The 23,938-nt window shown below is 38.3% G+C and overlaps 1 protein-coding gene across 2 annotated transcripts in view; it reads right to left on the reverse strand.

Moving 5' to 3' along the window:
• Positions 1 to 657: 657 nt before the first annotated feature.
• Positions 658 to 23,938, reverse strand: part of LOC121315455 (mitogen-activated protein kinase kinase kinase 7-like) — a 47,313-nt gene continuing 24,032 nt past the window's right edge. Inside the window, exons 11-16 of one of the 2 annotated variants that reach the window (XM_041249564.1) lie at positions 22,878 to 23,031; positions 6,328 to 6,395; positions 5,093 to 5,186; positions 4,724 to 4,785; positions 3,997 to 4,112; positions 658 to 2,711 (exon numbers count right to left, since the gene is read on the reverse strand). In XM_041249564.1, coding sequence (XP_041105498.1) covers positions 2,531 to 2,711; positions 3,997 to 4,112; positions 4,724 to 4,785; positions 5,093 to 5,186; positions 6,328 to 6,395; positions 22,878 to 23,031 — 675 coding nt within the window. In that variant the 3' untranslated portion in view covers positions 658 to 2,530. The remainder of the gene's footprint in view (positions 2,712 to 3,996; positions 4,113 to 4,723; positions 4,786 to 5,092; positions 5,187 to 6,327; positions 6,396 to 22,877; positions 23,032 to 23,938) is intronic. The other variant, XM_041249565.1, reaches the window with a different exon arrangement.

Genomic DNA, 23,938 nt, shown 5'->3' on the forward strand with positions numbered 1-23,938 from the left:
AAAACACTTACAAAAATATCAAAACATCTTGCTAAAAGCCAAAATGAGAAATAAAACTAAAATAAAACTCCAGCCAGAGCTATGCAGCCTTGGGGGAGAGCACAAAGTCATAAAACTTATGTTGCTGGATACCTGGGAAGGAGCAACTGAAGCTGCTGGCGGGACATAACAAGCAACAGGCAGTAGTGCACAATATGTATAAATAGTAAAAGTATTACAGCGTTAATATTGCATACATTTTGTGTAAAACACAGTAGTTTGCGAAAAATTGTAGTTAGAAGCAAAAAGTATTATCTGAAGCAGGCTCTTTGATCAGGTCAGATAGATGGCAGAGAGATCTGTGAGCGCAGTTCTTTTGTACCCTCGGTGATGGGCACAGGCTTGCCGAGCAGCTTTGGTATACAATATTGGTAATTAAGGTAACGGTTACATTTCGTACTTGAAGTGATTTATACATTTGGATTTATGTGGAATAAACTATTGCACTAAATGTTATAATATTTGGATTAGCTTTTCTGAGGATACAAGTAAATGTGCATATTGCACGTTCAGACTGCTTCTTTAATAATTCCTGACAAAGTTGGTATTTTTTTCACAAAAATGTTTGTGGAATATGACAGCAATTACTGTTAGGTTGATTTCATTAAATACACAAATAATCTCACAGCTTTGCTTTTTTAGTTATTTATTTGATTTCATAATGGTTCCTTTGTTGTACAGTATCACCATTTTCATTCCCATATCTTAAGAAATCTGTCATTTTATGTACATATTAAATAGATTTAAAACTGAACTCATCAAAACCTAAAAAAAAGCATTTGTGGTCCAAACCACATAGCTTACAGCTATACATGAAATACGTCAGTTATACCATATTTTACACAGAATGTGCTGACAACATATACAACCAAATCTATGACATGTGTTGAAAACACATGCAAACCAGACAAATCTAGTAAAATAACCCACCCCTGCAACCCAGGTTATTATAAAGTACAACATGAACAAAACGCTTGATAAAAAAAAACACACCTGAAAGCTTGGTAAACATTGCTGAACATTGATTTGAATACAAGTTTGCAGTTACAGTATTTGAATAAATAGGCAGACCTCATGATCCTAACTTCAGGTTGCAGTTTCTCATGTGTGTGCATTTTCTGAATATGGGTGGCCTAAGTAGAATTAAAACAATAAATAATGACATCATTACTTTGCAGCATTATCCCGATTTGACCTCCTGCTGACAGTCTAGCCATAGCAACGTTTCATTAACAGAATTTGGCACCTGACGTTACTGAAAAACCCATATCAACGGCCCACTGTTTCAGCATGTTTCAAAGACATTCTAAAATTCACATTTGCGTAGCTGGTTAATGGTAATGACAAGTTTCCAATTCAAATTATGACCCACATGTACAAGCAGTTCTGGTATAAAGATTTTGAATTTTTCAGTTTTGGTTGCTAAGCTGACATATAATTGCTCAGAGGAAATACCTGTTTGACGTAGCTTAATGAATTGTTTTCAACAGCTTGGAATCAATTCTGAAAGATAGTTTTAAACAAAAAAAAAAAACACAAAACAACAAAAAAAAAACGTTCATTTCCTTTGAATTTAGGTTTGCGCTGCTCCAAACAGTAAGTCAGACTATCGTGCGAAATTCGATGCACAAACTGAACTGCACTTCTCCATTCATTTAAAACGGTAAGGCAGCATTTGGGTAGTTTGACATTTTCAGATAACCTAAAATCTGTAACAGACTTTTCACATTGAATCTGTGCAAAAAGGTGCGTCACCCTCTAGCGCCCCCAATGACGTACAGTTTGTGGATATACTGTTGTACCTCTTTAAATGCCAGTGTGTCATGCTCCACCTCCAGAAGGTAACACTTCTAGAACCACCCTTTGCTGCTTCATCTGGCTTGCATTATAAAGAAATAATTCCAGTGCAATGAAAAAGTTTTTGTCATTATAACTCAAAACACTGTTCGACTTTTCTTTTCTCCAAAACAGATTAACTAGCAGCAGCAGGTGGCGGACAGAAAATATGAATATTCAAATACATTATTGCAAATTTTCCAATAGGATATTTCTGTAACACCATCTGGTGGTCTGCATACAAACTTGCAACATGAAAATACAAATTTTCTGTAAATGTCTACTCCATTTCCAAATGTACAACAAAGTAATAATAATAATAATAATAATAATAATAATAATAATAATAATAATAATAATAATATAAAAAAGAAACCCAGTTGCATTGGTGCACTTGCATTCATCCCCCAGCCCATTGGTCTCTTACGATTCAATACACATTTTTGGATGACCAGGTCAAACATACAAACCATGTTTTTTAACCCCTTGTTCAATAGTTCACTAAAATAAGTGAAAAGCTGTTGTAGATGTATAGGTTTCCAGAACACACCAATCAACCATAAAACAAGTCACCTGTAAAAGGTAGTTTATAAAAGCTGAGCAGTCCATTTATCTGCTGAATGACTCTGGGACAGCGAAGGCCTCGTCCCGGGCATCATGACGTGCCCTGTCTCTTTGGCTGCTGGGCTCTGATGAGCTCCAGCTGTTTCTTGCACTGTTGGAAATACGTGGAAAGACTATTGTTTTCATCCAGTAGTTTTTTGTGTTCTTGCACCAGGCGTGACGTGTTCTGCTGGTCTTTTTCATCCTGGTCCAGTTCAGCTATTAGCTCATTCCTGGAAACATTCAAGGAGACAACATGTTTTTTGCACACCATCAGAATAGCTGATGATTACTTCCTAGCAGAGATCCCAACTAATGAAAGTAGAAATAGTAGCATAGTAGTGGAAATATAGTAGCAGAATTTATTTATTTTTTTTTTTTTAAGGCCAACGGCTGCTAGTCCTATAAAAATTAAAATGCTGTCAGGGTCTGGCACCTGCATGTATGTTTAAATCAATTGACAGTGATGAAAAAATTGCAAAGTAAGGCAAATGAGCTAGTTCAACATCATTAGCTAAACAGTGAAACAAGCGTTTTAGTTTTTTTTTGGTAAATGTGGAAATTCAAGTTGTTTTGGTAAAGTTCAATGTTCTCTGCTAAAATCATGGAACCCGTGACCACTGTACCTTAATCCCAGACTAAAAGCAAGCAAGGCGACATTTGCGCAGCTGTTTCTGAAGGACCCCTAAACTGGTTACTAAGCAACCCGGCTCAGAGCTTTTAGTAAGTCAGTTAAAATGCCACAATAAACTGTCAGTGAAATACAGTATTATTTAAGAACCATTAATCCACATGGTATTGAAATAATGTTTCATAAATGTCCAGGGATTATCCTTCATTTATTTGTTTATTTAATAAAAACCATAGCATTATACTCCTTCGCCGTAGCGCTGCAGCAGAACCTCCAAAATAATAGCTGCTATGGCCAAATCGTAGCCGTTGGCATCTCTGTACTAGGTTCATCACAGTTCCACAACCAACTCAAACCGCTGTGGGTGTGTGTGACTGAGTCTGCGTCAGTGTGAATTCCTATGCTCTAACTAAAAGTAAACTAAATCACTCATTTGCCAAGCAACCCAATGTATAGCTTAGTTAGGTAGGTTAGTGTTCCTAGTGCAGGACTTGATATTAAGTGGATAGCTAATATTAGAACTGTGAAAAGTAACCTTTTGTTTCTTAATGCTTTTTAAATTTTTTTTTTATGTATTTTGTTTTGGGAAGATATATCGTGCTAGGAACTATTATTGTTGGTGCCCTAGCAAAAGCGATCATAACAGTTCTTAATATTATAAATGAACCTGTTGTGCCTGCCAAGGTTTCAAAGAAAACCGTCCCATCTCCATCAACACCGCTGTAAGTGAATACCACATCCTATTACACGGGGTCATTTGCTGCCCATTTGACATAACTCAGATCCACTGCTTACTAAAAACATGTCTCACAGTGAAGTGATGCAACAAATGTTCCAGTGAGAACAAGGCATTCGTCTTATTCAAGTATCCATTGCTAAAAACTTACTTTCTCTGTAGCAGCAATGCAATTTCTGTTTGGACTTTCAGGTATTCCTGTGCCATTTTACAATGTTGTTCAAATACTGCCATGGATTCTTTGGAGTTTGGACAAGGAGCAAGTGGCTGAAAATAAAACACATGTGATGTGGTCATTAATTGATACAGCAGCATAGGATGTGCTGGACTGCAATGCACATATATTTATACCAGCAATCAGAATCATCTTAAGCTTTTAAAAATACACTCTAAAATTAAAGTTAAAATGTCTCACCAGCTTTGCCAAAGTAGACCTATATGTGCATTCCACACTTAATATAGCATAATTTTCTCTATTTGCAACAAGAAGTAATCCAAGCCTAATTAAATTAATATGCTCAAATTTCACAGTGTCCTTGAAAACATATTTGTGCAGTGAAATCAAGCCGAGTTGCTAAAGCATAAAAACTTAAAACTAGAAGAATATCCTCTTCAAGCAAAGGCCAAAGACAAAAACAAGTTCAACCTCTGACAAGATTTCAAGTCCCCTTGCAGCGAACGCACAAACTCGCCAGCCTATTTAACCCTTGTGCACCCTTGTGGACTGTTACAAATATACACAACAATCAAAAATCTGAACTGAGGTTTTGCTGAATGCACACAAAAACAGTCACAATTAAAACACAGCCACAAAATCAAACCTAACATTTTCCAGAAGCCAATGCCAAAACCTAATCAGTAAGTATTCACACCAGTACCTGCAATTGGTGATCCAGTGTAAGGTATGCCATTGGGATGGGATTATCTGAACCACTGGTATCTGTGGGTATAAAAAAAAAGTTGATTTAGCTAGGCATTTAGTTTCACCTTGCCATACTGACTGACTGTGGCTAATGCTTTATAAACAGGTATAAGACAATGAAACAATGACCGTTTACCTTTATTGCATGGCACTGCTATGGCAGTTATGATGGGGCTAGAGTCAATCAAGTGAAATTGCTATCTGTTAGTTGTTCAAATCCACATTAGCGATCAAAAGGTAATCACTTCACCATTGGGATCAATTCATCATTTAGAACTCAGACTAGGAACTCATTTGCTTATAAAGTCTTTCCATAAAATTATACCTGAAGAGTCATCAGTTGACCTCCTGGCTACTTTTTCTGAAGGTGTTATCATCCTCACACTGGGACTGGATGAGCGGCTGCTGTTTCTGCTCCCCTAAAAAAAACAAAAAGAAAACTACAATACATAAATACAACATGCAGACTAAGCACATTACGTTAATACATTCTAGGTTTAAACTGAACATTATATTTGAAATGAAAGAGTTTGTTTTTTACTATAAAAAATACAGTTGAAGACTGAAGCAGAAGACAAGTATTTACAATAAAACATACACTCTGAATTCTACACCAGTACTGGAGCTTTAAAAGGGCACCATGAGACCTGTAAATATTTTATATTATACCAACTATGTTCCCAGAGGTAGAATTGATTGCATGAAATGGCTTGAAAATGAGAAAGCTGTTTCAAGACAGTATTGTTTACTGCACGAAAAATGATCAGTCTCAGAATTAGATTTGGTTTCAAATGCTTGCGGTGTCTGTTCATGAAAGCGCTCCTTTGTTATTTCAATAAATTCGATAAATTCACGGTTAGGCCATGTTGAAAGTAAATTATGCACACAGACAGTACCCGTCTCAAGTCAAAATGATTTTTTAAATCCCAGGGTAGTGACTCTGAACTGTTCTCATAATACAGGGTAAGTTACACCACCACTGGGTCACAACATAATTCGATACAGCGCTGTGGATGTCAAGAGTGGCACACCCAAAACCAGCAGGATGATGGAGGGGATAAAGAATGCTATATATTTCAAGGTTGTCCTGGGAGTTTGTGCTTTAGTTTCTAGCAACATATCATAATCCAGAACTGAACTAGAGTTTTTCAACCCTCCTCCCCTCTTCTAAATACTGCTTGACAGATGTTTCATTTCAAGATATTCAGGCAGCTTCTGAATGTGACAAGTGTTGTCAATCCAAAAGACTGCATGTGTCTTCATCAACACAGAAAAGTTAGAGAACATAGAAACTAAAAAGAGCTAGACTTTCCAATATGCCACGTGGACAACCATTTACATTTAGACAATAACTATACACTAACACAACACACTTTTTTTTCACAAAGAGATTAAAAAAAAAAAAAAATTCTATAGAGAATGGAAGACCAGTGTTAAGACAATTTCATAAAGCCAAGTCAAAACCAACGGTCCTTAGCAATGCAGGCCTTGTTTTATATACTAGGCTATGACACTTATAGAACAGGCCTTGGCAATGACCCCAGGGTTAATGCACCTTACCTGACTGGATTCTGTCCCAGTTCCCGGAAGGTCCTGAACAGATCTCTGTCTCTGCTGTTCACTGCTTGCTGGACAGAAGACAGAACACATAACAAAATAGTAAGAGCTGCTGTGAGCCAAAACAACAAGGATGCAACTGTTTCCGAGGGACCTGAATTTTTGCAAATCCTGAGACAGATAGAGAGAAGGAGGGAGACAGAAGAAAAAAGAAAGATAGGAGTGTGTGGAGAGAGAGAGAGAGACAGCTGCAGTTTAACTCAAACAATGCTGGCCTGTCAACATGCAGCACATCCCCTGCACACTGACCACTCCTACCACACTCTCCTCTGCCATTTTCTGTCATGTGTTTGAACAGGCTTGTTTGCTTGGGGGCCAGAACTATTTAAGGGATCTTACACTATGGGGTTTTCACAGGAAGACTGCTGACACAGCCCCCTGCCTCAGCTCCAAGGCTTGTTCTCTTCTGCCTTGATATTAATTCTCAGTTTACTTAATAAAAGCAGGACAGACCTGTGTTTTATTAGAACAAAAGAAGAAATTAAGATTCATTTCATCTGGCCCTGTAGGGAAATAATTTCTTCTCCTCTGGAAAAAGGCCTAACAATGTCCTAGAAGTCATGTCTTGCTATTGATGTATTAAACAGAATTCTGTAATCTTCTCTCCCTGTCTACCTGCTTGATGTTGTCAAATAAAAAAAAGACAGGCATCTAATTTTTGTTTTCTTTTTTATTCTCCAATGTAATAGCCATTCTAGTCGACAGGAGAACTGCATTATTGCAACAGTGTTTTTGTTGTTCATGAAAGGTGCTAGACTGGCAGCTCTGAAGTCCTCTCTTTATCCACAGAGCAGGGATAACACAAGCAGTGGTTATGCCATGAGGTGCATTCCTCAACCCTGCCTTAGAAAGACTCAATTTCCACTGACACAAGCATTTGTTGGGCTCTAAACAAAGCAGGCCGAAAAACACATATCTAACTCTGGCCCCAGGAGGAACGAGGATTGAGAATAAGGAAGGGAACAGGACGGGATGGGGGGATAGAGGTTTGCTCATTAGGGCAACCAAATACTGTTTTCAACCTGACTGCAGGCAGTTAAACTTCTACGCTCCATTAAAATGAATTAAAAGTGCAGTGCCTCAAGTTTTATACATTACATTTATATTGGACAGTGGCTAAGGACTAAAATATATATTACAGGAGAGAACAAAAGAGGAAAAAGTCATTTTTCAGATCTACATGCAAAATATCCACTTGGTTCACTGCAGTTACAATTTTAAAGTGTATGCTGTATAATGTAATTCATAGCTCGAAGGCATTGGAAGAAAAATCTGTCAGCGTGATGGTCTTTAATGTTAAAGATGAATCACTCAATGTACAGAGAAACATGCTGTTCTCAAAATTGTACAATGAATGATTGCAAGGGGACATACTACAATATACATGAATAGAGATTTAAAGTAAAGACATGCAAAACCCCAAATCTTTCCAGAAACTTTTGATTTGATCACTACTGACAAATAAAAGAGCATTAAAGAGCACATGACATCGTCTGACATTGTTGCAATGGATCAATAGTAGGTCATTCTGTGACAGAACAGCAGACCACGAGCACAGCACCACCTCAAATTTGAACAAAACCCGTTTGCTTGGGTGCTTTTTATTGGGAGAACTCGTGGTTTTGAGCAACACCCACTGACTTTCAAATGTCTGCATCCATTTGAGATAGACAGTTAACCCTGGTGTCATTTTCTTGGAAATGGCTTAAGAACATAAGAACATAAGAAAGTTTACAAATGAGAGGAGGCCATTCAGCCCATCTTGTTCGTTTGGTTGTTAGTGGCTTATTGATCCCAGAATCTCATCAAGCAGCTTCTTGAAGGATCCCAGGGTGTCAGCTTCAACAACATTACTGGGGAATTGATTCCAGACCCTCACGATTCTCTGTGTAAAAAAAGTGCCTCCTATTTTCTCTTCTGAATGCTCCTTTGTCTAATCTCCATTTGTGACCCCTGGTCCTTGTTTCTTTTTTCAGGTCGAAAAAGTCCCTCGGGTCAATATTGTCAATACCTTTTAGAATTTTGAATGCTTGAATTTTGAATGCTTGAATTAGGTTGCCACGTAGTCTCCTTTGTTCAAGACTGAATAGATTCAATTCTTTTAGCCTGTCTGCATATGACATGCCTTTTAAAACCAGAATAATTCTGGTTGCTCTTCTTTGCACTCTTTCTACAGCAGCAATATCTTTTTTGTAGCGAGGTGACCAGAACTGAACACAATATTCAAGATGAGGTCTTACTAATGCATTGTAGTTTTAAAATGACTTCCGTTGATTTAAATTCAACGCTTTTCACAATGTATCCGAGCATCTTGTTGGCCTTTTTTTATGGCTTCCCCACATTGTCTAGATAAAGACATTTCTGAGTCAACAAAAACTCCTAGGTCTTTTTCATAGATTCCTTCTTTAATTTCAGTATCTCCCATATGATATTTATAATGCACATTTTTATTTCCTGCGTGCAGTACCTTACACTTTTCTCTATTAAATGTCATTTGTCATGTGTCTGCCCAGTTGATGAATCCACCTTCACGTTGAACTGGTTACTTTCTGCTCCATACCCATGATTGAACTTGATCTAAAGAATCATAAAATACATAGTTGTTTATGAAACCAATATCCCAAAGTGTCAAGTCTATCATACAGAAAAAAACATGTGACCACACTAAGTCAAATGAAGTGTACCCAAATGAAAAGAGTCAGGTTATTCAATCTGGAGCCTATTTAGAAAATAACACAAATTAAGCGCATCTCTTGAAAGGTCAGCATTTCTGCTCTAAAGCTAGAATACAACGCCTGAACCATTGGTCCAAAGATGAAACTGCAAATTAAAATGTAAGGGTCTCCAACAAAACCTGAGCTGGTGTCGTTGAAATGATCGTAAAGTCAGGTGATGAACAATTGTGTTAATATTGTGGGACTACATTTGCTGTCCTATAAAGCACTTTGGATTTCAGTAGTTAACTTTCCAATAATTAAAAAAAAAAAAAAAAAAAGGCTAAACAAAATAAATGCAAATATATCAAATTTTCAAGTGTTGGTGCTTAATCATTTCATTACTGTCTGGAAAAAAAGTATATTTACTCCAGAATAAATAGAAAAGGAGGCTTTGTGCCATTGCCTTTTCATTGCTTAACAAAAGCAGTAATTTGCATTCCTAGAAGAAATCTCAGCAGATTCTTGTTTTGAGGGACGTCCCCCTATTTACAGTGATTTGGGAATTGAACCTGTTGCATGAAGTGAAAATGAGACCCATAAACACCATATATAATATGCCATAGGTACTTTAATCTATCAAACCATTTTTTCTGACAATGCACTGTGCACTAAGATTTAGAATCATAAAAACAAATTAATCAAAATAAAACAAAAAAAAGCGAAGTTAGCAGTATTTGTCATACAAAATCATATAATATACATTTACAACATTTTCTTTGCATACCAAAAATGAAATCCACAACACACATTGACTTTAAATACAAAATGTACTCTTCCACACGTAAATCTACCAGAATTGTCAGTTTGCTACCAGTAGCAGCATGCTGCAAAGCAAGGTGAGTTGCATAAAGTTATGAAGGCCATTTAAAAAAAAAAAAAGAGACCCCCAAAAAAGGTTAGATGCTGAGGTACTTCTTGCTCCAGATCTTAAATTTTGACACATACAACACCAACAACAACAACTTTTAAACTACATAGCCAACGGTTGACAGCTCAGGATGACTGAATGGAAATACATTTGAAATGGATTTGTCCTAATCCAGGCATAATTATATCAAGCAATAATACAGTGGTGGCGTAACAGCCTGGATGGCAGGCGATTCATTCAATGTGAAGAAATGATTTGGTTTAGGGATTGGTGGTATTGCTTGGGTTAAGGGTTAGGAACCTAGTGAAAAGCAAACACACATACACACAAAAACACAAAGCAAACCTTGCTGATCCAGCCACACCAGCCAGATGCAAAGGCCAGTTGTTAGCAGTGGTACCTGATATGAAGATCTCTGGAACATCCTGAACGGTGCCAAAAGAAGCAGTTTTACAGTGGCCACGTTTAGGCTTGGGGCGTGCTGCAAAAACACACATATACAGCTGCATACACATGCAAAACTACACAGAGAACCAAAGCATGTTAACAGTCAACCACCCCATATCTTTTCACGATACTTCATGCAAAACATCTACATGCAGAAGCAACAAACATTATGTCAACAAGGAAGCACAGCTGTTAAGGGAAGGCTTCATATTGTAAGTCTTTCAAACGAAAAATCACAAATGTAAAACAAAAATCTCCATTCCTCTACTATGATCATCTAGTTTACTGAAAAACATATGCATGCTTTAAAAGTAAATACTATGAGTGTTTATGCACTTGTCTTATTAATTTGGAGTCCTCCCATTAGGATACATTTAGTTAAAGGTTTAATTAATAAAGATTGTACTACTTTCAAAATTAGCTCATATTAAATCCACAATTTATTAGGCCAGGTGCACATATGCATAGACTGGATCCAGCTGAGGCGAAGAGTAAATGCTTAGATTAGTTCACACATGGCATGGCTGCCAGCAGCAGTGGGCAGCTATCCCTGAAATGTAACCAAGTGGAATGGAATATAAAGAATGGTTACTGGTATTGTAAGTAAATACTGTATATTTTTTATACCACCCAGCATTTAATCCAAAGTGGTATTCCTGTCCCACGTCATCCCTACATGTGTGAACCTGCCTTTAGTAAAATGTATTGCACATTAACTTGTTCACTTAATAAAAACCTGTTGGGGTCCAGACTCTTTGTTTGTTATAGAGAGGTTTGTTATAGCGAAAGGACAATAATAAATTAATGATAAACTGTTGGAGTAAGTTAATGAGGCGAGACTGTGAATAAAAGTAGAATTACATGTACATTTATTCCAAATCAACCCGGCCTGAAAAGTTTCACAGCCTATATTCACGTCATGACAGAGACATGCCAGCGTTACTCCTTTTTTCAAATGATTAATATAGTTTCCAGCTTTGTAGCAACATAGAATGATTTTGGTTTTGGTTTCACAGCACGCGCTTTTTATTAAGACAAAGGAGGTGACTTCACTGCGGAGGTGGCATCCCGTGTCCACAGACCGGAATGTTGACAGTGTGTGTTTATATTCTTTTTTTGGGTCCAGGGGCCAGGTTCATTATAGCAAAAGGTTTGTTATAATGAAGGGTGTTATAGCAAGGGTGTGCTGTATTTCGTTTAAACTGTCAAAAAGCTGTTTCTACAGTGTGTGTAGCGGTGCGTCTCAACACCATATTAACTTCAGAAGAAATTAAATTTTCAGTGTGGAGATAAAATAATTCCAATGAACCAATAGAGTTGCACGTGTCAGATTACAGGACTGGGAAATTACATGACACTGATAGACTTTGACCTTAACTACTGCCTCACAGGACAGGCTATGGCAAAGCCCATTAGATGCAGAATATGCAAGCCAACAGGAAACAATCAGTCCAACACAGTAATGTTAAGCACATTTTATTATCCTATAATTTTTCATAAGTTTTTTTTTTTAATTTTTTTTACACAAGTTTGTTTTTAGTACATCATTTTCTACACCTAGTTTACTGTGAGCACAGATCAGTCTAAAAATATGCATTTTTCAAAACATATCGTATAGGCTCAGGGCTTGAATTTCAGTGCGGGTTCGTGGGAATCGCACATTTTCCAAGTTGCTCTTGCATATCTACAACTTTCAGTACGGGAAAATCCTGGAGAGATATTTTAAGATTGCAAGCTACTGTATTTTTTACCCAATTTAGAATGCCTAATTAACATGCTCCAACAGTCTCTAAGGAAGGGGGTGTCAGTGATGAAAGTGCTATAACCGCATTCCAAGTAGTGCTGGATATTTTAAATGCTGTGAAACTTTATTCTCTCATATGCGATTCTCAGCCACCACCTTTAAGCATTATAGAAACTCGGTACACTGCAGTAAATAAACAGTTTTGGAAAAAATGACAATATTAAAATCTATCTAGGACTTTCACTTAAAAAAAAAAAAAAAAAAAAAAAAAAGAAATGGAGCACAGGTTAAAATGAAAGAGCACCATGCACTGACGAGGCAGACGATTTTTCTGCTGCAGGCAAAAAAAATAAATTGCCAGAGCCGTTCCAAGCACTTTAGTGGAGGATCTTGACAATTCACTGAGGGCCAGCCCTGTGATTGGTTTGATTTTAGATGAGTCAACAGTCATTTAGTGTTGGATGTACTAACGCACGTTGTTCTTATCTCCAAGCACTTTCAATGGGAAAGCTTAGATTTTTCTACAGAACAGCCAGTGAGTGGTACATGGTACTAAAGAATCACTGAGAGATTTAACAGTTAATCATGGTGCCTCACAACAGGGATTCTTTAACTCGTTTGAAGGTAATAAGTTTAAAGGCGACAAGCTCTTTGACAGCCACACTCAAAAGCCAGCTTTTGATAATGTGAAGAGCAGATATGTGAGCTCCTTAATTGATAAAATTGAGTGATGCTTCCCTGCTGATACTATGATTCAGCACAGAAAATCTGCAATGAATAAATGATTTATTAATAGCAACTGGAGATGAGTGAATGATAAATTTGGCCGGAGGCTTCGTCCGTGGATGCTTGAGGGCTTCCTGCGCAAAGCCGGCTGGAAAAGCATGAACTGTAACATGCATCCCAGTGCCGCAGATATGAAGAGGCTATGGGCCTCCTTCCCCTAAAAGACGAGTCCGCCAAACCATGAATGGAAAAATACTAAAAATAACGATTAACGCACCCCACAGTGGCACACTGCCACCTACCCCCCAAAATAATGAAAAATTCATGAAAATGAGCAGCTGAGATAAGCCTGACCACGCACACCGCAGAACTGAATACGGACCGCTCAGCGCTCAGGTAAGGAGAAAAACCCTACTCACATATTTTTAATTTTGGATGTAGGGGGAAACTTCAGGGAATCTATGGCTGAGGGTAGCTCTTCCTCCAGGCTAAGCGGTCGACTCCCGTTTCGGCCTCCTAGCGCGTGACAGAGGCCGAAACAAAAGCAGCGACATGGGAGAACAACACACATACATATATATATATATATATATATATATATATATATATATATATATATATATATATATATATATATATATATATATATATATATCACACACAAACACACAGTGTTCCCTTGCTATAAGGCTCTAACGTGCCTCGGATATAACGCTCCTACAGCATATCCCCCAATTCCCTATACTAGTGACTCATGCAATATTTCTACAGTAAATACAGTACCGGTGGTGTTCAAACTGAAAATCAGAATCAGTGTGTGGTACAGAGAGGAGCTCACCGACTCTACTAGGCCAATAAGAACAGGAGAGACCCACCTGTGGCTAAAAATTAGTAACAGCATTGTCACCTGCCAAACAGATACCTAGAAATAGAAACCCTAATACACACATTCCAAAACACACAGTATCAACACACAAAACAGGAGTAACTGGCTGCAAAATACTTGAACAACATATTTAGAAAAGCAGCAGAAAAATATAAATTAAAAATAGTAAAATCAGAAAAACAACCAAAAGAATAAATATGAGGTTTGACAAAGACTGTAAAACTAGAAGGAAAAAAATAAAACAGCTATCCAATCAAAACTATAAAGATCCAGATAGTCCAGATTTACTCCTCAGATACTGTGAGACATTTAAGCACTACAAACACACTCTTAAGAAATAAAAAACAAGACCATATTAATACACAACTCAGCGAAACTGAGGAGTCAATCAACCAAAATAATTTTTGGGAAACCGGGAACAAACTAAATTCAACAAAAACTGAAGAATTGGTCATCCAAAGTGGAAACATTTGGAAAAAACACTTTGAAAACCTTTGCAAAGAAACACAAAACAAAGAACAAAAAACTCAAAATTTCATTTGAGAAAAACAAAACTTAGAATCCTGTATTAAGGACAATCAGAACCCCATAGACAACCCAATCACAGTGAAATAGCTGAATGATAAACTCAAGGCCCTCAAATCAAGAAAAGAAAGTGGGCCCGACAGCACCAATGCTGAGATGCCCCAAGCTGCAGGAGGCCTGACTCAAACTCCTCAATCTCGTACTGAGAGCTGGGTATTTTCCAGAGACCTGGAACCCAGGGCTTATAAAACCTATATATAAAAGTGGAGACAGATTTGACCCCAATAACTACCGAGGCATCTGTGTGAGCAGTAATCTGGGGAAGGTGTTCTGCAGTATCATTAATGCCCAGATACTGGCTTTCCTTACCGAGCAGTGTCTTGAGCAGCCTTCCCTCTAAGCTTTTTAAATCATGAGTAACTTGCCGTTTTGACTGAGAAAGGGTAAATTATCAGTGAGAAACCTTCGGCCACGCAGTAACCTTTTTAATATATTTTTGTTGCATTATACAATTTTGAAACAATATTACAACCCAAGTATTTCAACAATTTTACAATTTATTTTAAATTTAAACAAGACATTTATTGTGGCTCTGCCTCTGATCCTATGCAGCCCTGTCAGTTGTTATCATAGATATTGACTGCATGCTTAACTGGCTGCAGGCATAAAATTGTTTTATACTATTGCATAAAACACTGGCATCTGCACTGCCTTCAATTGTACCCATCTTCAGGGCTACTAATTGTTCCATTCTTGGGAAGACCAAATTCTGTTTTTCAAAAATGGGCAATTCAATTTGTTTTTTTATCAACATATTAATAATTAAATATGGCTTTTGAACACAAAAATATAATGTTGGTAGTTAAAAATAAGTACATTTAATAAATATTTCCACAATTCAATAGTAACGCACCTGAAGACACTTTAAACCTGTCACTATGCTTATAGACATCACTTGGCTCATTGCTGGCTTTAAAATAAGCAGGGGAACCTAAGAATTACATTACAACAGTTCAGAAAACCAAATGTCCAGCATAGTTGTGAGAATCATATTTGCAGTCTTCCACTGACACTGTAGTTCAGTGTACAAATAAAGGTGTTTTGAAAAGACCTGTTCAGTTTACGCTTGTTAATGCTTTGTAAGAATGGTCTCAAAATAATAGCTTTACCTCAAGATGCTGGAGTCTCGATTGAGGTTGATATTTATAATACTAACTTGTGAAAGTTAGTAAACTAAGTGCGAAGGTTGTTGCCAGTTACTGTAAAAAATGTGCGCATTTTAGCTTTAGAGGGAACGCTGGTCTTGAGAAAGTATCAGACTGGCTTCCTTCCAAACCACTGCACTTCTGACCATATTTATACCCTACACACGCTAATAAATAAACACGTCCATCAAACTAAAAGGAAAAACATTTGTTGCTTTACAGACTTTAAAAAAGCATTTTATTCAATTTGGCACAAACGACTATTTCTTACCCCTTAGCGGTACATTTATTCAGTGCTTGTCAGGCCCAATTTATTTTACACACAGTTTAAAATATTTTTTTTCCCCCCGCCAGAGTGAAACAGGTTTAAAAGGCACTGCATAGCAAAAGGACATCAGTACTGCATCTCAAGCCAAGCCCCACCCCTTGTTCGCTGTATTTTTCACATACCTCTTCATAGTGCATACTGATAAATCCTCTCCTAATCACTCGTTTTATCACCAAACTCCTCAATCGTGCGAACCAAGTCATTATTTTATTACTATAACATCTCAAAAAGCTCTGCAAATGTCTGTGATATTCTTTGAGCGTTGGATGTGGAAGCAGCTATCTCCTTTGCTATGTGTCCGTGTTAAGTCTGTGGTGCAGGGACTATGTGTATTGCTCAGATATGCCTCCTTTTTTTTTCGGCTTCTCACTAGGCCATTGAAAGGTTTTCTCTGCTTTTTCCGGAGAAAAAACAATTAGGAGAACTGTGCTTTTTGATGATGTCGGAAAGAGTATGACAACGGACTGGAAAGGGAAAATTGTAATGTCGGACCTGGCCCAACATAGGACCGCAAAGGGTTAAACTACTTCAAAGTGTTGTAGGGGTAAAGTATACGATATCATAAAGTCAATGTATTAAGAAAATAAGTGAGGTGTGAAAACTGGCAACACAAGAACAGAATTTTTCCACAGGAGCTTGGATGAGACAGGTCTGCCGTCTGAGCCCCACTGTTCAACATCTATATCAGTCTGCAGCCCCTGGCCTCACTCTACGTGACACTGAGATAAAATTCCTGCTCTACGCAGATGACCTGGTCCTGCTGTCGCCCACAGTGCAGGGTCTTCAGCAGTGCCTGGCACTGTTAGACCAGTACTGCCAGACCTGGCCCCTGGCAGTAAACATGAACAAGACCAGAGTCATGATATTCCAGAAGAAAGCCAGATCTCAGGAAAGTAAGTACCACTTCATTCTAGGCAACACCACCCTAGATCACCCCACCAGCGGTCTTCTAAGTAATTTTGGCACAGGCATAAATTGATCTTACTTGGACGTTTGCGGGCACGCTGACTATTGCATAGGATCTTATCTTACACAGTGCCTTCTTGCGACATATACAGTGTGTGTGTGTATATATATATATATATATATATATATATATATATATATATATATAATATATATATATATATATATATATATATATATAAATTTAAGAGCTTTAGTGGGGTTATTCTAGGGTCACTCTGATAAGGCCAAGTCTCAGGTAGTAATTGTGCGTGCTGCTCTTACTATTTAAATCATTTACATAAAATACACAAAGCAAATATTTTTGAATATCATGTTTACACAGATAACCGTGAATAAACTAAAATAAAAAAGCGTAGATAGGGTCTCGCTTTGTTACAATTTGACAAATTTGTCATCACTACTCTGTTTTAAAGATCGCTCATCTCCAGTACAATTATTCAGAGAAATAATGCAGATTCGTGATTAAATATACTACGGTGTTTCCCTTGTCTGGTGAAATAAAAAAATCCAAAGATAGAAAATTTTAAATACTGAAATGTATTATTTCTCTCAATAATGGCGAAATTCAGTGCTTACCCGGCATATTAACACCCGCTTCTGCTCACGAATAATTGGACAGCTGTCAGATCTTTCACTTTCCCATTGGCTACTCACTCGCCTTCAATTTTCAGCGGAATACCGTGAACGGCCACTGCTTGCTTATGATGGGACAGCTGCGTAAAATTGGGCAGATATTTGACTCTCCTATTGGTTAAATTTACTGTCAGTACCTGCACGTGAAACAGACACAGTTCGTGTTCAATCCAGCTAACTTATGATTGGGCTACTGCAGAGACAATGCAGATATTCAATTGGTTGATTGTATCGCAGAAGCCACTCAGGAAAAAAAAAATGTCGCATAGGTACAAGCACAGCATAAGTGAGCAGCGCTGTCAACAGACTGCTCTGACGTTTTTGTTGGAAAACATGTTTAAAGCTTTATTTATTTGCCCACGCTACGACCCGCCAGAAATGTGTTCACGACCCATAATTTAAGAACAGCTGCTGCGGACATGATGGCCTGGCTTCACGGGCACCACTTTGAGGACCTCTGAGCTACACATACCTGGGTCTGACCATCAGTGGTTCAGGGAGTTTTAACCTGGCAGTGAATGGATTAAAGGAGATGGCATGCAGTGCTTTTTATGCCCTAAAGAGGAGGCTCTATAATATAAATCCCCCTGTCAAAATATGGCTCCATTTTTGAACGTGTGAGGTCCAGTCACCAACCAGGACTACATAAAATGGGACAAACACCCCACAGAAAACCTGCATTCAGAATTCTGCAAAAACCGAATTACATTACAAAGAAAAACACCAAAAAATACATGCAGGGCCGAATTAGACCTTTATCCATTTATTAATATCCAAAAAATAGCATTAAAATACTGGACTAAATCTAAAAAAAATAGCGACCCACTCACTCCATCATAAAGCCCTGCAATACCAAGAGCTCAGCCAAGAAACAAGTACCCTCAGTCAGCTGATACTGAAGCTCACTGAGCTGAAAAACACTGGACATCAGTCAGCTTCAGGACAGCACTGCAAAAACAATTCCAATTAGTGTAAATCTGACACACTCCTATCTGGACCATTGGGATACAAATACTAAAATACAAAACAAACTAGAGTGCTATCGGACCCTACATAGAAATGACACCCTGGCAGAATACCTGGTAACTGTCAGAAACACAAAGCAGAGGCAGATCCTGACCAAACACCGGCTCAGTGACCACAACCTGGCCATCGAAAAAATCAGACACAGGCAAAACTGGCTGGCCAGGGAGAACAGGTTCAATGGTCAATACGAGATTGCCCGCCAGAGATGTCTGGGACAAACCGTGAACACGTCACACAAGAAAAGGAAGAGAGAGGGAGGAGGGAGTGAGGTTGGTACTGTTTAATATATAGGGAGGGAGGGGAATTATTTTTATTGTCATGCCAATCAAGTCAATTTGAATTTGAGAAACAGTAAAGTGCAGGCAAACTCGACACACACACACAAACACGAGAGAAATAATATGTTTATTGCTCGTGTTCAAATCTTCTGTTTCATCTTCATTAAAAGATAGCTAAGACTGTAACAAAGTCAATAGTGCCCTTATATTTCACGTATTTGTCACTTTTGTGTTTTATTTTTATAATTGTACACTTTGACTTGATTACTGCATGTTTTTTATATTTTGTCGACTAGCACTTTGTAACTGATTTATCACCTTCTAGTAGTTTCTCCACTCAGTCCCCTTGTAATGCCTTATTGGGCACTAAGTTATTGATGGTTTTACCTGCCTGTCTGTGGCGAGTTTGCCTGCACGTATGGAGGAGCAAAACTTCAGGATTTAACTTTTTGGGAGAGAGAGCTAATATAAAAAAAAAGTGTCATTTTAATCGCTATTAAAACCAGCCCTGGTGTCCTGCCTGTTGAGCACCGCCGCTGGAAACCCAGCACACATTCGCTACATTGTTGTCAGAAGTGAAGGCAAGGTAGGAACCATGGCACGCACTTGGAAGCTGGCAGGGGAGAGTGTAGAAATGCAAAACTAGACTCGCCCCAAATAAATGTCGTAGGCAAAACTAGACTGCGCCAGCATCGATTTTGAAGCGTTGGGCAAAACTGGACTCGCCCGGGCTAGCTCCGTAATTCAGTGAAAACTGTTTAAAAAAAAAAAAAGGGGGTTTCGCCCAGTAGTCTTTTTTAAGTTCTAGGCCAATCTTGAATTGCCAAATTGGACAAGGGTGAGTGCCAAAAAGAAGTGGCAACTTCAGGATTCGCCCAGAAGCCCCTGACAAAACTAGATTGGCCTGGGCAAAACTAGACTCTTCAGACCACCGGGTTTTGCCCTTAAGATATATACAGTGATGCACAATGAATACACAACAGTCATTTTTACATCAATATCATTGGGCACAAACAATGTTATTTACATTTTAAATATTGAGCACATAGGTTTGTTGATTGTTTAAGTAGTATCGTTCCTTGGGATAACAAAATATTGAGTTCAAGCCATGTGATTTCATAAAAACACCAAGTGTTCAGTGTTTGGTATTTGAGTTTAGTTAAAATTGCCAAAATGAGTTGATTAAGAATCTGTATAAATAGCCATCTGAAAAGACATGATTTTAATTAACACAAGAACAGCGAAAGATACGACCATGCCCGATTGGAGTAATGAAGATCGCCTGGTCACTATCGGCATGATTGAAGGCGGCCTATCTGTGAGAGAAATTGCCCAGAGAATGAGATGTTCAGAGAAAGTAGGAAACTGGCTATGTGAGATACATGCCATGTCTTGGAAGGCAGGTGGTCACCACACCGGCCCAGGACCGCTATGCTGACTGTTGCACTATTCAAGTCAACCGGTGGGATAGTGGAAGTGTGATGATGTGGGGAGGAATCTCCTTTAACACAAGAACGCCTTTGGCACAGATTGAGGGCAACCTTACTGCTCAGCGATACACTGACGAAGTCCTTGAAGCAACAGGTTTTCCATACCTGCAAGCCAATCCGGAAGTGTCAATTTTTAAGCAGAACAATGCAAGACCACACAGTGCTAGGATTACAATTACACAACTTGAAGAAAACAATGTCAAGGTCTTGCCATGACCAACTTTTTCTCCTGACCTGAGTCCAATAGAACATCTGTGGGACCAAATCGCCAGTGCCATCCACAGGAGACAACTGCAACCAGCCCACATCGGTCTATCCAGAGGTTGATCAGGTCTATGCGTCAACGTTGCCAGGATTGTGTTAATGTTCAGGTAGGTCATACCCGATACTAATTTTGTAATGCTTTCATTTTGACAGTGTGTCATGTTTAATACTGATTTATTTGATCGGTATTTTTATTAACATTTTCTGTGATTTTGTTTGATATCTATGTTTAAAATAATTGATTAAATCAATTAGACCTGAATGCTGCATTTCTTTTGTGCATCAGAATGTATGTGTATATATAATGAATTACAAAACGACTCAACGGAGTATGGAAAGATGCATGCTGGGAATAACAAGAAAAGACAGGAAAAGGAAGGAATGGATAAGAGCGCAAATCAAACTATGCAATGTTAGCAATGGACCGGACATGTAGCAAGAAGAACAGACCTTCGCTGGACAAAGGATATATTAGACTGGATTCCAAGAGATATAACGTGACCAAGAAGACGACCTCCAGGAAGATGGCAAGATGAAATTGGGAAACACACCGAAGCAATGTGGATGAGGTTTTTGTGGAAGAATCTTGGGGAGGCCTTCATCCAGCAATGGATTTATGGATATATATATATATAGATAGATAGATAAATAGATAGATAGATAGATATACACACCCACACACATACACAGTGCCTATAGAAAGTCTACACCACCTTGAATTTTTTTCACATTGTGTTGTGTCAGTGCCTCAGTTTAAGGGGAAAAATGTTTTTATTGAGAAAAAAATTAGATATTAAAAATACAAAACTGAAAGATCATAATTGGAGAAGTCTCCCCTCCCCCCGAGTTAATACTTGGTGGAAGCACCTTTGGCAGCAATTACAGCTGTGGGATAGGTCTCTACCAACTTTGCACACCTAGATTTGGTAATATTTGACCATTCTTCTTTACAAAACTGTTGAAGCTCTGTCAAGTTCCTTGGGGGGCGCTGATGGACAGCAATCTTCAAGTCATGCCACAAATTTTCGATTGGATTTAGGTCGGGGCTCTGACTGGCCCACTCAATGACATTTACCTTTTTGTTCCTTAGCCCCTCCAGTGTAGCTTTGGCTATGTGCTTTGGGTCGTTGTCATGCTGAAAGGTGAATTTCCGTTCCAGTTTCAGCTTTCTTGCAGAGGGCAGCAGGTTTTCCTCAAGGACTTCTTTGTACTTTGCTCAATTCATTTTCCCTTCTATCGTGACAAGTGCCCAAGTCCCTGCCAATGAGAAACATCCCCATAACATGCTTCACAGTAGGGATGGTGTTGCTTGGGCGATGCGCTGTTTTGGGTTTGCGCCAAACATAACGCTTTGCATTTAGGCCAAAAAGTTTCACTTTAGTTTAGTCAGACCACAAAACTTTTTGCCTAATCTACAGAATCTCCCGAGTGTTTTTTTGCATACTTCAAATGGGATTCAAGGTGAGCTTTCTTGAGTAATAGCTTCCTTCTTACCACCGTACCATACAGGCCAGATTTGTGGAGTGCTTGGGATATTGTTGTCATATGCACACTTTGACAAGTCTTGGCCATAAAAGCCTGTAGCTCTAGCAAAGTTGCCATTGGCCTCTTGGTAGCCTCTCTGATCAGTCTCCTTCATGCTCGGTCATCAGTTTGGAGAGACGGCCTGATCTAGGCAGGGTCTTGGTGGTGCCACACACCTTCCACTTCTTAATAATCGTCTTGACCGTGCTCCAAGGCATATTGAAGGCATCTGATATTTTTTTATACCCATCCCCTGATCTGTGCCTTTCAACAACTTTGTCCTGGAGTTCTTTTGAAAGCGCCTTGGTGCTCATGTTTGAGTCTTTGCTTTGAAAGACTTTGAAATGCACTACCCAGCAGAGGGAACTGGAACTGCTAAATTTATCCTGAAATCATGTGAATCACTACAATTTAACACAGGTGGAGGCCACTTAACTTGGTGTGTGATTTTGAAGGCGATTGGTTACACCTGAGCTAATTTAGAATTGCTACTACAAGGGGGATGGACACTTCACACTTTTTAATTAATCTTCTACAAATTTGTAAAATATTTTTTTCACTTGGAAGTTGTGGGGTAGGATATGTAGATAAATAAAAAAAAGAAAAAAAAAATTAATTCCAGGCTATAAGGCAACAAAAGGTGAACATTTTGAAAGGGGGTGTAGACTTTCTATAGGCACTAATAATATATATATATATATATATATATATATATATATATATATATATATATATATATATATATATATATATATATATATATATATATACACAACAAACAAACAAACAAACAAATAAATACATAACGAGTTTCAGGGACTGTATCAATGGAAATGCACAGGCATCTTGTTTTTCTCAGTCACCTGTATTTCCAAATGGTATCCTTGGATCCAGTTCAGACAGGTCAGCACTCATCCTCTTGTTCTCTGCAGAAGTAACAGGCCTGCCTCTGACCTCTGGCAGGCTTTCCACACTGCCACCTCGAGATAGTGGCAGAGTCATACGACCTGAATCCCCCTAGCAAAGAAGACATCTTTGTTCATTCATGTTTTAGTAACATGAACAAGCTACAATACGGTGTATTTCCAGGGTCTACATCCACGGTACATGTAAAGATGGAGTGTGACTTGCATACAGACTAACTATGTAGTTGAAAGTTTTTTTTCTTCCAACAATATATAAAAGTGTGTACAAACAGGATATGCATCCCTAGAAGCCATAATTAAGAATAATGATGGAACAAGGAGCTACACTGGATTGAGACATGGACATATTATTAAAAGCGAAGGCTGAAGGCAATTTGGTCTTGCACAGTCTCTTGACAATACTACTATACAAACAACTCCCCTGACATACTGGAAACAGACCCTACTGAACAAGAAGCTTATATTTTTATACCATCTAACAACTTCTTATTAATGTTGTTTAGGTTATTAAGAGAACAGTCTGTCATATCAACATCAAAGCTGATTCTTCCCTACAAACCTTGACAATACTGATCAAACAGAAAGTGGCTTAAAAATAATATTCTTTAACCCTTTGCGGTCCTGTGACGGACCAGGTCCGACATTACAATTTTCCCTTTCCTGTCCGATATCATCCAAAAAATATAAAGCACAGGTCTCTAGTCGTTTTTTCTCCAGAAAAAGCAGAGAAAAGCTTTCAAAGGCCGTGTGAGACGGATAGGAGCCGAAAAAAAAAAGGGCGTATCTGTTGGAAAACATGAAACAAGAATCGTGTAGCAGTTTGCTATGCATGCAGACTGGCAGTGCTTCACTGGTGTTTTTTTTTCTGAAAGGAGACTAATATTGCAGATAGCAGACTGTTTGGTTCAAATTGCATGTACTGCTAACCACTGATGAGAGCCTTTGCGCCTACAAACTTCTCACCCAGCACTGACTGCTATTGTACCCAAAGGTTCTAA

Source organism: Polyodon spathula, chromosome 5 (assembly GCF_017654505.1).
Source record: "Polyodon spathula isolate WHYD16114869_AA chromosome 5, ASM1765450v1, whole genome shotgun sequence".
Taxonomy (NCBI): domain Eukaryota; kingdom Metazoa; phylum Chordata; class Actinopteri; order Acipenseriformes; family Polyodontidae; genus Polyodon; species Polyodon spathula.